At 42.4% G+C, this 14020-nt stretch overlaps 1 protein-coding gene across 1 annotated transcript in view; it reads left to right on the top strand.

Moving 5' to 3' along the window:
- The first annotated feature begins 7552 nt into the window (after nt 1–7552).
- The window catches only part of LOC143767831 (5-hydroxytryptamine receptor 3A-like), a 31517-nt gene continuing 25049 nt past the window's right edge, over nt 7553–14020 (top strand). Inside the window, exons 1-2 of the mRNA XM_077256353.1 lie at nt 7553–7708; nt 8073–8117. Coding sequence (XP_077112468.1) covers nt 7580–7708; nt 8073–8117 — 174 coding nt within the window. The 5' untranslated portion in view covers nt 7553–7579. The remainder of the gene's footprint in view (nt 7709–8072; nt 8118–14020) is intronic.

The following is a 14020-nucleotide window of genomic DNA, read 5'->3' as shown; positions in this document are numbered from 1 at the left end:
ACGGCCACGAATACATTACCAAATGGTAGTACAAACAGATACCCAATTCATATATAAATAAAAAAGCTTAATACTGATGTAGAGCGGCACTAGGAGGTAGCCGAGAATGAGCCACTCAACTCATTGCACGCACGTAGCACTAGGTGAAAGTGTGAGTCCTGGCTGGGTGTGTGGACTTGTGCTATGAGGGCATCACGCCAATGCAGGCTGCATGCAGCCAGTGATGCAGGCTGGCCAGGACCATAGGTTCTAGAGTTCAATAAAGGAGATGTCGTTCAAACATAGAACCTTTACTGAATGGAAACTTGGCAAAGGATATATACAAAGGATAGCGGGCACAAAGTCTTAAGGTTGTTTCCTGCATGGCATAGAGCGATCTTCCTCATACCGTCTCTTTTCTCTGTAGTTCTACTCCAGGGATCTGCAGACACACACAGCCTGAATGCCACAGTCGTGATCAGTAAGTTTCTCTACTGACTCAGCATTTCACGTCCTATTTCTTTCACTACTGATGCCCTGTATCTACTGCTTGGGAGCCCCACAAACTCAGTACTGTTTAGAGCCACTACATTCGGCCTTGCAAGCTCGGAGGTTCGTGACTCGGTGACCTATCCACGCATGCCTCCTCTAGAAGGCCATTGTGACTAATAAGTCACCCCTTCTTTTGGATCTAGCTATCCCTGTCCTTAGGTCTCCTCTTACTGAGGATCACCCCAACAGCAGCACTGCTCATGTTACACTCTAAACTCCAACTGACTACTTTACCATGAAGTTCCCCACTGTCTTCCCACATAGCCCCTCCTGCTGAGAGCTAGTCCCAACATTAACTGTTTCTGCCCCTGCAGTCTGTTGCTGGGCAGACTTAAGCTTTCACACAATTCTATGCAAACATTATAACACTTATCTCTATCATGCATTACATTACTATACATTATCTATAAAACTGCTACACACTATGCATATTACATTGTACTGTCAATACGTATCATACTCTATACAATACAATTCACCTGACACGATATACAGTTATATGAAAAAGTTTGGGCACCCCTATTAATCTTAAGCTTAATGTTTTATAAAAATTGTTTTTTTTGCAACAGCTATTTCAGTTTCATATATCTAATAACTGTTGGACACAGTAATGTTTCTGCCTTGCAATGAGGTTTATTGTACTAACAGAAAATGTGCAATCTGCATTCAAACAAAATTTGACAGGTGCATAAGTATGGGCACCTCACCAGAAAAGTGACATTAATATTTAGTAGATCCTCCTTTTGCAAAAATAACAGCCTCTAGTCGCTTCCTGTAGCTTTTAATGAGTTCCTGGATCCTGGATGAAGGTATTTTTGACAATTCCTCTTTACAAAACAATTCCAGTTCAGTTAAGTTTGATGGTCGCCGAGCATGGACAGCCCTCTTCAAATGATCCCACAGATGTTCAATGATATTCAGGTCTGGCAACTGGGATGGCCATTCAAGAACAGTGTAATTGTTCCTCTGCATGAATGCCTGAGTAGATTTGGAGCGGTGTTTTGGATCATTGTCTTGCTGAAAGATCCATCCCCTGCGTAACTTCAACTTTGTCACTGATTCATGAACATTATTGTCAAGAATCTGCTGATACTGAGAGGAATCCATGTGTCCCTCAACTTTAACAAGATTCCGGCATTGGCCACACAGCCCCAAAGCATGATGGAACCTCCACCAAATTTTACTGTGGGTAGCAAGTGTTTTTCTTGGAATGCTGTGTTTTTTTGCCGCCATGCATAACGCCTTTTTGTATGACCAAACAACTCAATCTTGGATTCATCAGTCCACAGGACCTTCTTCCAAAAAGAAATTGGCTTCTCGAAATGTGCTTTTGCATACCTCAGCCGACTCTGTTTGTGGCGTGCTTGCAGAAACGGCTTCTTTCGCATCACTCTCCCATACAGCTTCTCCTTGTGCAAAGTGCGTTGTATAGTTGACCGATGCACAGTGACACCATCTGCAGCAAGTTGATGCTGCAGCTCTGCAGCTGCAGGTGGTCTGAGGATTGTCCTTGACTGATCTCACCATTCTTCTTCTTCTTCTCTGCCTTTCTGATGTTTTTCTTGGCCTGCCACTTCTGGCCTTAACAAGAACTGTACCTGTGTTCTTCCATTTCCTTACTATGTTCCTCACAGTGGAAACTGACAGGTTAAATCTCTTAGACAGCTTTTTGTATAATCTTTGTTTTCAGATCATTTGACAGTTGTTTTGAGGAGCCCATGATGCCACTCTTCAGAGGAGATTCAAACAGGAGAACAACCTGCAAGTGGCCACTTTAAGTAGCTATTCTCATGATTGCATACACCTGGCTATGAAGTTCAATGCTCAGTGAGGTTACAAAACCAAAAAATGTGCTTTAGTAAGTTAGTAAAAAGTAGGTAGGAGTATTTAAAACAAGAAAATGATAAGGGTGCCCATACTTATGCACCTGTCAAATTTTGTTTGAATGCAGATTGCACATTTTCTGTTAGTACAATAAACCTAATTTCAAGGCAGAAACATTACTGTGTCCAACAGTTATTAGATATATGAAACTGAAATAGCTGTTGCAAAACAAAACAATTTTTATAAAACATTAAGCTTAAGATTAATAGGGGTGCCCAAACTTTTTCATATAACTGTATACAAAAGACACAATACATTACTTACATTACACAATACACATCACGCGATTGGTGTCTTCAAAGGCAGGAACGTGACAGCAATTTTCCACCACCCTTACTAGGGGTGGATTAAGGGTAGCCAGGGCCCCGGGCTGTTCAGACACTGTGGGACCCCCGGTCATGTGACGGCGTCATGTGATGGTGTCATGTGACGGGGTCATGCAAAGGGGTTATCGTATACCTGAACCAGATTATTCCAGAAAAATAGTTGCTGTGTGAAACTATAACCTGTCAAACATCCATTGATCTAGTCAATTTACCCTTCAGTTAGGAAGAAAGAAAAAAAAAACACAATACTATCACCATAAGTGCCAGTATGTGGAGTCGGGAAGGAATTTTTTCCCCCAAGGTGGAGCTTACTCTTTGCCACATGGGTTTTTTTTGCCTTCCTCTGGATCAACATGTTAGGGCATGTTAGGTTAGGCTATGGGTTGAACTAGATGGACTTAAAGTATCCACAGGAGATCTGTACTTAGTATGCAGTGTCTGTGTAGAGGTAATACAGTGATCACCGGTGACATAATACACAGGACCTCTGTATATAGTATACAGTGTATAGAGTCAGTATATAGGTAACACTGACTCACCAGTGACGTCTCTAGGTGAAGTTCTTCATCTTTCATCCAGCACAGACCGCCATCACTTCATCCAGCCAGGACTCGTCTCTGCAGGAAATAACACAATTATCTCAAGCTCCGCTTGCAGAACACATTACTTAATTTTTCCCAACTTCTACATTACACCACATGAAGAAAAAGAAGCGACATAGTGTCACTCTACACAGTAACAGGACCGCCCCCCCATTTAAAACAGTGTCCTCAAAAAATAAAATAAATACATCACTGCAGTAATAATATCCCTTAATTATCCCCTATGGTAATAATAATATCCCCCATCCTGGCCCCGTGTATCTCATTCCTGGCTCCAGCCATATGTTCTCCCATCCTGCCTTCATGAGTATCCATCCTGCCCCATATGATCTCCTCATCCTGCCCCATCAGTCTCCATCGTATCCATCCTGCCCCATGATCCTGCACGATCTGTCTCCAATCCTGCCCTATGTCTTTCATTCTGCCGTGTCTCAAATCATGTCCCGTATCTACATTCTGCCTATGTCTCCAATCCTGCCCCATCTGTCTCCAGTCCTGACGCCAGTGTGTCCAGCATCTCTGCCCCCAGTGTCCAGCATCTCTGCCCCCAGTGTGTCCAGCATCCTGCCCCCAGTGTGTCCAGCATCCTTCCCCAGTGTGTCAAGCATCCTGCCCCCAGTGTGTCCAGCATATTGCCCCCAGTGTGTCCTGCAATCTGCCCTGGTGTCTCCAGCATATTGCCCCAGTGTCTCCAGCATATTGCCCCCAGTGTGTCCAGCATATTGCCCCAGTGTGTCCAGCATATTGCCCCCAGTGTGTCCAGCATCCTGCCCCAGTGTGTCCAGCATATTGCCCCCAGTGTGTCCAGCATATTGCCCCTAGTGTGTCCAGCAATCTGCCCCAGTGTCTCCAGCATATTGCCCCCAGTGTGTCCAGCATATTGCCTCCAGTGTGTCCAGCATATTGCCCCAGTGTCTCCAGCATATTGCCCCCAGTGTGTCCAGCATCCTGCCCCCAGTGTGTCCAGCATATTGCCCCCAGTGTGCCCAGCATCTCTGCCCCCAGTGTCCAGCATACTGGCCCGGACCCCCCAGATTGCCGTTCGCAATTAAAAAAAAGTTCTCCTCACCTGTCTGCGCTCCTTCGGCGAAGCTCTCTCCTCGCAGCTGAAGCGCGCACTCGCCGGCGACTGACAATGACATCAGATGCCAGCGACGTGCGTGCTGCGGCTGACGTCAGCTGCCAGCCTCCGATTGGCTGGCGGCTGTTAACTAGTGACGTGCGGGCGTGCGCCCGCACATCAATAGCGTTTAACTGCCGCAGCGCTGGTAGGGGCCCAGTGAGCAGATGAGACAGGGGCTGATGCGGGCCCCCTCTGCCCACCGGGCCCATACGCCAGTCAGGGCAGTAATGCCCTGATGGCGGCAGGCAATCTGAGTGGTAGCCCAGGGCCCCCCCACACAACTGGGCCCTGGGCTACTGCCCAGATTGACCCTATTATAATCCGCCTCTGACCCTTACACTCATATGCACTGTACACAGATTATAGATTTTTCACTCATGGAGGGTGGAGATGCTTCGAAGATAAGAGAAGATGACCTATTACTATTTTTTGCTTGCAACTATTTTGAAAGCGTATCCATCGTTTTAATTTTTTCATAACTCAATAGTACCTGTGAAGGTAAGAACTTGTTACATATCTTCTGAGAAATCCATTTATTTTATGTATTTCTTATTTGGTTTACCATTTAGACATTTTTACGATAGTACATTCTATAAATTGATTTTGTTTTTCATGATATAATGTATGATATAAGAATTAAAAAGGTAAGAATTACTGCGACACTTTACACAATAAAAAGGAAATAATAAATAAAGGAAAATAAGCAAATATGAAAGTAGCAGAAAGTTCAAATTGACTATTAGAAAAATGAATTAAAATGCTTTGTATAATTTGTCCTTTGTCTTCAGTTCTGGGAAGTACCCAGTTGTTGGTGGACACCTCATGGTCCAGCAGTGGATGATGTTTTGTCTTGTTTTGTGATATTTTGGATCATTATTATTGATTGATACAATTCGTCCTACTCAACCTTTTTTTAAATAAAAAACTCCCAAGAAAAAACAATTTTACTATCACTTTGATGCGTAAGACTTCTGTACGACCTATGTGACTATAAGCCGATGTGTTTACATAAATAGTAGAAGGTTGACCACGAACGTACTAATGGTCCTAAAGCCATTACTTCAGACAATAATATGTACTGTACTTAAAACTTATGTTACAATCTTAAAAAGGATTGGTGGAATGTTAAAAGTGGGGGAGGGATAGAAGCACCAAAGTGGTAATATTCTTTGTCTCGCGGTTCAGGACTCACTTCTTCTGTAATGGACCAACGTACTGAGATTTACAACTTCTTAGACTTTTTTTGCATCCATTAGTTCATTGGCTGAAGGATAGAGCAGAAGATTTGTATTTTCATGAGACTAGAGAAATTTTGCTTTAACTGCACCAGATATAATTGATAGACGGGTGCAACAATGGCTTCGAACTGGGTACAGAACAGTATCTTCTTTCTAACTCTTCTCTGTTCAGGTGAGTACATCGTAGATGCCCGATAATAGACTCATTGGGGATTTATCAAAATTGTGGAATACTGGAGGAGTTCCCCTTAGCATCTAGTCTGGCTCCAGATAACATCATGCACTTTTTGGCTAAAAAGATTTTTTGCAATTAGGTTTTATCTGGACTGTTTAACTTCTACAGCCTGTATGTATAACTGTACATAGCAAATTCCAGGATCAGTTATCAGTGAATTTGTTAGTAAGCTGTTCTGAAAGCAGGATGTGTGGCCTTTATATCCCCTAAAACATCTTCCAAGCTGATTTATGACCACCCGAAAGTTCAGCTTAACTTTGATGTGGTCATAAAATGGGTGAAGAGAAGTTCAGAAAAAGAAAGAGTTACAAACAGAGCAAGCACATTGACGGATTCATAGTTAAGCCATTCTGCAGCCAGCAATGTATTGTGATACGTAAACGCTATAGAAGCAACTGGTGCAAAATTCTTAATGAAACCTAATTACAAAAAATGTTTTGACCCAAAAGTACATTCGTTTAAATGAAAAGAAAAATGTCTGTCCCAAAGGTGTTCACATATGATGACCACAGAAGATCGCTATGATTCTATTTCTACTTCTACGAATATTTATCTTTGGATCGTCCATAGAAATGGAAACCATGAAAAATCACAAGGTTTTGTTTTATGCATTCTGCTTGGAAACAGACTTCAATCTAAGAAATCTTAGAAATTAGTAGTTAGTTGGCAGGTAAAATGTGGCAGAATTTTTATTTAAAGTGTTTTTCCATAAGTATAAAAAATGGCACAGCTCCACACTTGGTGTCAGCAGGCTATATGGAGTATGCAGTTCATCTGCATTCAGCCCATGGACAAGAGTGGCCCTGTTTTTGCAAAAATGAAAAATTATTATAATCCTCCACACTCCTTTTAGGGGACGTCCACATATATTGAATTTGCGTGCAGAAAATCTGAAAAATGGAAACATTTTTTAAAAATTGCAGCCGTACACTTCAGAAATAGATTGGTGCGTAAATTGACATGAGGGGTGGAATGTAAACTTGCATCCTGGTGATTATTTCTGTGGATTTTTTTTCATGAATTTTACACTTTGATATGCAATGGGTAACATTCACAATAAATCTGTGAACATGCAGATTTTTTCTTGGATTTGCAGTGAAATTCACTGTGAAAGCCACAACTGATTTCTTCTGTTCCAAATGGACATACCCTTAGAATTCGTGCACATGGCCGTAGTTTCAGTCTGAGAGTAATTCAACAAAACATTGGATCGCACTCGGACCAATGTTATTCTATGAGGCTGTGCACGATTTGCATCCAATATTTGGATCACACTCGGCCATGCAAGTCAATAAATCCATTAAAAAAAAATCAGACTGCACTTGGATGACATCTAAATGCAGTCTGATTTTCCTGGACTGACAGAATAGAGAAGACGGAGAATTTCTTTTTTCCATCTGCTCCTCATCCAAGAAAATCGGATCACACTATAATTATACTCAGAGTTTAATCAGAGTGTAATTAGTATAATCATCCCAATTATCTCAGATGACAAAATGCAGTATTCTGACCCTAACCTAAGTGTGAATAATTCATTTATTGAATAAAATGATGGCATATTTGTTGTACTTGTAAATTAGCGTAATAATATATTTACATATAATTAAGGAACTCAAGAAACATCTAACTTTAAGCAATCAATGTCAACTGAGGTGCGTCTTCTACACTCCCTCATGAATGGGTATGAAGCCAAAGTGAGGCCGGTTCAGGACTGGAAAAAGGCCACCAATATCCACATAGACATAACTATTTACGCCATTCTCTCCGTGGTGAGTATATATATGTTGCTGTTACCCGATAGATATAGTGTGTGTATCTATATAAAATGGGTTTTTATGTGCGGCATCTCTAAGTGCAACTTCATAAGTGCGCTCGAAAGAATTACACCAGAATTTAATCCACTTAAACCCAGTGCACTGTTTGGTTTTCCTCAACTTCCTAAATGGAGAAAATTATTATTCCTTTCTACTTTTCTCCCATTTACTCAACCACTTAACAACCTTAGTAGACCTGTAAATATTAAAAGCTTCCTCTCCAAATGAAAGAAACTACCTCATACCCTAATTTTACTTATATTTTTCTAAAAAAAATATATACAATGTTTATCACTATTTTCAATGTTTCAATTCATAGGATGAAAAAAATCAGCTGCTGACCACCTACTTCTTGTATAATCGGGTAAGAAAATTGCTACAGACTTCTATCAACTTTTTCTAAATTAAAGTTTTCTGAATGTTAGAATGGCTTGAAGTTTTTTTAAAACTTTTTTTTATGCCTATCCATAGGATGTGCCATACCTATATGATAAGTGGTGCCCAACGTCTAGGACTTCGGGTGGTCTTGTAGGCTTTTTTTTACAGTTATAGATGACATTTCACCATCAGAATATAACTTTCACATAGGAAGAAAGGAATGACTACGGCTCTTGTTACACCTAATACATTGCCGCCTCACTTTAGTGCCAATTGTATAATCAAGTCCTCATTTAGGTAGTTTTACAGCAAAAAGCTGCACATTTTGAGAAAATGTTGCACAACATTCAGAGGGGTGAGGGAGAGGGAGAATTTCAGGTATACATGAAATTACTCCAGGGGATCCATTTGCATAAAAAAGTGAGACTTTTTGAAAAATCACATTGATGAATCAGGTGAACACATCTGGGAACACAAAACCATGTCCATGATGGCAAAGCAAAAAAAAAAACACAACAGACAAACGTAAAAAAAGTAATTTAAATAAAAGTGCAAATTAAAAGAAGAATTAATCACAAATAAAAAACAGGTCAAAAACACCAATAACAAGACAAACAAAAGTAAAAATGGATTAAGGATTCAGGCCCTAAGTGTTTAAACACAATAATGGCTGGTATATGACACTACACCCTCATTGGTGGGTATTAAACTGCCAGGACTCCCGCCAGTCTTCAAACTAAAGACTGATGGTGACTTTCAAACAGAATACAGGTGTGCACATGTGCCTGCAAAGAGTAGCCATCTCCACATATATAACTAACAAATAAATAGCACTCTGTAGCGCTATAGCATGCAAACATGGAATGCATAAAATATTAATTGCATTATTGCTCTAGAAAATAGGGAAAGTTGAGAATTCTTAGCACATAAATTGGCCAATTCATGTGTACCCAGCAGCCGCGATAAGGCGATTCTCGTTGCTGGGAACCTGCTTAATGTGAATCCTCTCCTAGGCTGAAGCCTACAATTATATGGTTAGATAGGATCCTGCTATGATTAAACCTCCCAGAGGCTGAGGGGTGGAGTGTTCAGTCAGAGAAACTATGCATACAAATATCAAAAGATTGACTGTCACTTCCAAACAGGTGTGTACAAGTGCAAACTAAGAGTAGCCATCTCCACATATACAGCCAACAAATAAAGTAGCACTCTGTAACGCTATTATATTAAAACATGAAATATATGATATGCAAATTGCATTAATGCTCTAGAAAATAGGAAAAATTGACGGAGCTCTCCACCCATTAGCCTCTGGTGGTTTTAATCATAGTATGATCCTATCTACCCACATAATTGCAGGCTTCAGCCTAGGAGAGGATTCACATTAGGTAGGTTCCCAGCAACAAGAATTGCCTCATCGCAGCTGTTGGGAGTACATGAATTGGTCAATATATGTGCTAAGTATTTTCAATTTTTTATATTTTCTAGAGCAGTAACGCAATTCACATTTCATATATTTCATGTTTTCATGCTATAGTGATATAGAGGGCAACTTTATTTGTTGGTCTCATCAATCTTCACGATGAAAGGACCATGACACTGTATTTACTGCACAGCAGGTGACCAGAATTGCCCATGTGCAGAAGAAAAGCAGCAGGAACCTTGATATGTTACAGCCTTATAAAATCATATTACCTGTGACGCTAGTCACTACTCACGGACAAGCTGTGAGATTGGGAAGCCAAGAGGTCCAGGAGCAGATTCTAAGAGGATTTGTCATAAACAAAAAGGGGTAAGGCAAAGTTGTTGTCATGTCACAGTCCGAGGTCAGAATTTCAGGAAGGTAGCAGATCAAGACAAAGGGGCAAGGCAAACAGATGATCAGAGGCAATGTCCAATGTCAAGCAACAATAGTTTAGAAACAGAACCCTTAAGAACAAGGCAAACATGCATCACTGGGCTAAGTGTTATGATCCGGTGACCCTGGAGCCGCATGAGACTATCTCTGGAGTAGGTGGTACCTGTACTGACCGCAATCCTAATACTGACACCGCAACTAGAAGTAGCCGTGGGATGTACCTAACCAGGCCGAGACACGTCGACACAGCCGGAGGACTAAATACCCCTAAAGATGGAAATGGGAAATCCTATCTTGCCTCAGAGCAGAGCCCCAAAGGATAGGCAGCCCCCCACAAATATTGACTGTGAGTTTAAGAGGAAATACGTACACAGGCAGAAAAAACAGAATTTAGCAAATGAGGCCCTTCTAGCTAGATAGAAAGGATAGGACAGAGTTCTAAGCGGTCAGTATTAAAACACTAGAAAATTCCACAGCAGAAAATACTATATACTACATCTAACTAAAGACATAGGATGTATATCTGCATCTCCAGAGAAACCAGCATGACAGAAAAATCCAAACAAGTCAAGCTGGACAAAAACACAATAGATTGCACTGCACATAAAAGCACACTGCATGCGTGCTACAGAGAACCAAAACAAGGCACTTATCTTAGCTGAAATGACAGCAGGGCAGTGAAGCCAGACAGAGATGCAATCCCTCCAAGATGCAATGGACAACTGGCAGGGATAGATGGATCCTACAAACCTAAATACCTAATAGAGCTGCAATAAGCAGAAACAGCTGCCCTGGCCTATAATCCAGAGACCACTGCACTACCACTAACAACCTCCGGAGGGAGCCCAAGAGCAGAATTCACAACAGTACCCCCCCCTTGAAGAGGGGTCACCGAACCCTCACCAGAGCCCCCAGGCCGATCAGGATGAGCCAGATGAAAGGCCCGAACCAAATCAGCAGCATGGACATCAGAGGCAAAAACCCAAGAATTATCCTCCTGGCCATAACCTTTCCATTTGACAAGGTACTGAAGCTTCCGTCTCGAAAAACGAGAATCCCAAATCTTCTCAACCACATACTCCAACTCCCCATCAACCAACACAGGAGCCGGAGGATCAACAGAGGGAAGAACGGGCACCACATATTTCTGCAATAAAGATCTATGGAAAACATTATGGATAGCAAAAGATGCCGGAAGGGCCAAACGAAAAGACACTGGATTGATAATCTCAGAAATCCTATAAGGACCAATAAACCGAGGCTTAAACTTAGGGGAAGAAACCTTCATAGGAACATGACGAGAAGACAACCAGACCAAATCCCCAACCCGAAGCCTGGAACCAACACACCGACGACGATTAGCAAAACGTTGCGCCTCCTCCTGAGACAACACCAAATTGTCCACCACATGAGCCCAAATTTGCTGCAACCTGTCCACCACAGAATCCACACCAGGACAATCAGAAGGCTCAACCTGCCCTGAAGAAAAACGAGGATGAAAACCAAAATTACAAAAAAAAGGCGAAACCAAGGTGGCCGAACTAGCCCGATTATTAAGGGCAAACTTGGCCAATGGCAAGAAAGCCACCCAATCATCCTGATCAGCAGACACGAAGCATCTCAAATAAGTTTCCAAGGTCTGGTTGGTTCGCTCGGTTTGACCATTTGTCTGAGGATGAAATGCGGAAGAAAAAGACAAATCAATGCCCAGCCTAGCACAAAAGGCTCGCCAAAACCAAGAAACAAACTGGGAACCTCTGTCGGACACAATATTCTCCGGGAATACCATGCAAACGAACCACATGCTGAAAAAACAATGGAACCAAATCAGAAGAGGAAGGCAACTTGGGCAAAGGCACCAAATGAACCATCTTAGAAAACCGGTCACAAACCACCCAGATAACTGACATCCTCTGGGAAACCGGAAGGTCTGAAATAAAATCCATAGAAATATGCGTCCAAGGCCTCTCAGGGACCGGCAAAGGCAAAAGCAACCCACTAGCGCGGGAACAACAAGGCTTAGCCCGCGCACAAGTCCCACAGGACTGCACAAAAAAACGCACATCCCGCGACAAAGAAGGCCACCAAAAAGACCTACCAACCAAATCTCTGGTACCAAAAATACCAGGATGACCAGCCAACACGGAACAATGAACCTCCGAAATCACCCTACTAGCCCATTTATCAGGAACGAACAGTTTCCCCACTGGACAGCGGTCAGGTTTGTCAGCTTGAAATTCCTGAAGGACCGGTCGTAGATCAGGGGAGATGGCAGAAAGAACCACCCCTTCCTTTAGAATGCCGACCGGTTCAAGGACCTCCGGAGAATCAGGCAAAAAGCTCCTAGAGAGGGCATCAGCTTTAATATTCTTAGAACCCGGAAGATACGAGACCACGAAATCAAAACGGGAGAAAAACAAAGACCATCGAGCTTGTCTAGGATTCAGCCGCTTGGCAGACTCGAGGTAAATCAGATTTTTATGATCGGTCAAAACCACAATGCAATGCTTGGCTCCCTCAAGCCAATGTCGCCATTCCTCGAACGCCCACTTCATAGCCAACAATTCCTGATTGCCGACATCATAATTACGTTCAGCAGGCGAAAACTTTCGGGAAAAGAAGGCACATGGTTTCATCAAGGAACCATCAGAATTCCTCTGAGACAAAACGGCCCCTGCCCCAATCTCAGAAGCATCAACCTCAACCTGAAATGGAAGAGAAACATCTGGCTGACGCAACACCGGAGCAGAAGTAAATCGGCGTTTAAGCTCCTGAAAGGCAGAGACAGCCACAGAGGACCAATTTGTCACATCAGCGCCCTTTTTCGTCAAATCGGTCAGGGGTTTAACCACACTGGAGAAGTTAGCAATGAAACGGCGCTAAAAATTAGCAAAGCCCAAAAATTTCTGAAGACTCTTCACGGACGTGGGCTGAATCCAATCATGAATGGCCTGAACCTTAACCGGATCCATCTCTATAGATGAGGGAGAAAAAATAAAGCCCAAAAAAGAAACCTTCTGCACTCCAAAAAGACACTTAGACCCCTTGACAAACAAAGCATTGTCACGAAGGATCTGAAAAACCATCCTGACCTGTTTCACATGAGACTCCCAATCATTGGAAAAAATCAAAATGTCATCCAAATATGCAATCATGAATTTATCAAGATAATTCCGGAAGATATCATGCATGAAGGACTGTAAAACAGATGGAGCATTAGAGAGCCCGAAGGGCATCACAAGGTATTCAAAATGGCCCTCGGGCGTATTAAGCGCAGTTTTCCATTCGTCACCCTGCTTAATACGAAAAAGATTATATGCCCCTCGAAGGTCAATCTTAGTAAACCAACTAGCCCCCTTAATCCTAGCAAACAAATCAGAAAGCAAAGGCAAAGGGTATTGAAATTTGACCGTGATCTTATTCAAGAGGCGATAATCAATACAAGGTCTCAAGGAGCCATCCTTCTTGGCAACAAAAAAAAATCCCGCTCCCAATGGTGAAGACGATGGCCGAATATGCCCTTTCTCCAAAGACTCCTTAATATAACTCCGCGAATTCAAAGTCCATTAAATTCAAAGCGGCGCCAGAATCTACAAACGCCATGACAGAAAATGACGACAATGAGCAGATCAATGTCACAGATAACAGAAATTTAGGTTGTACGGTACCAATGGTAACTGAACTAGCGATTCTCTTAATACGCTTAGGGCAGACCGAAATGACATGAGAAGCATCGCCACAGTAAAAACACAACCCATTCTGACGTCTGAATCCCCGTCGTTCAGCTCCAGACAGAATCCTATCGCACTGCATAGGCTCAGGTATCTGCTCTGAGGACAACGCCACAGCGCGCACAACTCTGCGCTCATGCAGGCGCCGATCAATCTGAATGGCCAGAGACATAGAATCGCTCAGACCAATAGGCGTGGGAAACCCCACCATAACATCTTTAACAGATTCAGAAAGACCCTTTCTGAAAATTGCCGCCAAAGCATCCTCATTCCATTTAGTCAGCACAGACCATTTTCTAA

Source organism: Ranitomeya variabilis, chromosome 4, assembly GCF_051348905.1.
Source record: "Ranitomeya variabilis isolate aRanVar5 chromosome 4, aRanVar5.hap1, whole genome shotgun sequence".
Classification (NCBI taxonomy): domain Eukaryota; kingdom Metazoa; phylum Chordata; class Amphibia; order Anura; family Dendrobatidae; genus Ranitomeya; species Ranitomeya variabilis.
The sequence above is the reverse complement of the archived record's forward strand: the minus strand, read 5'-3'. Positions and strand labels throughout refer to the sequence as shown.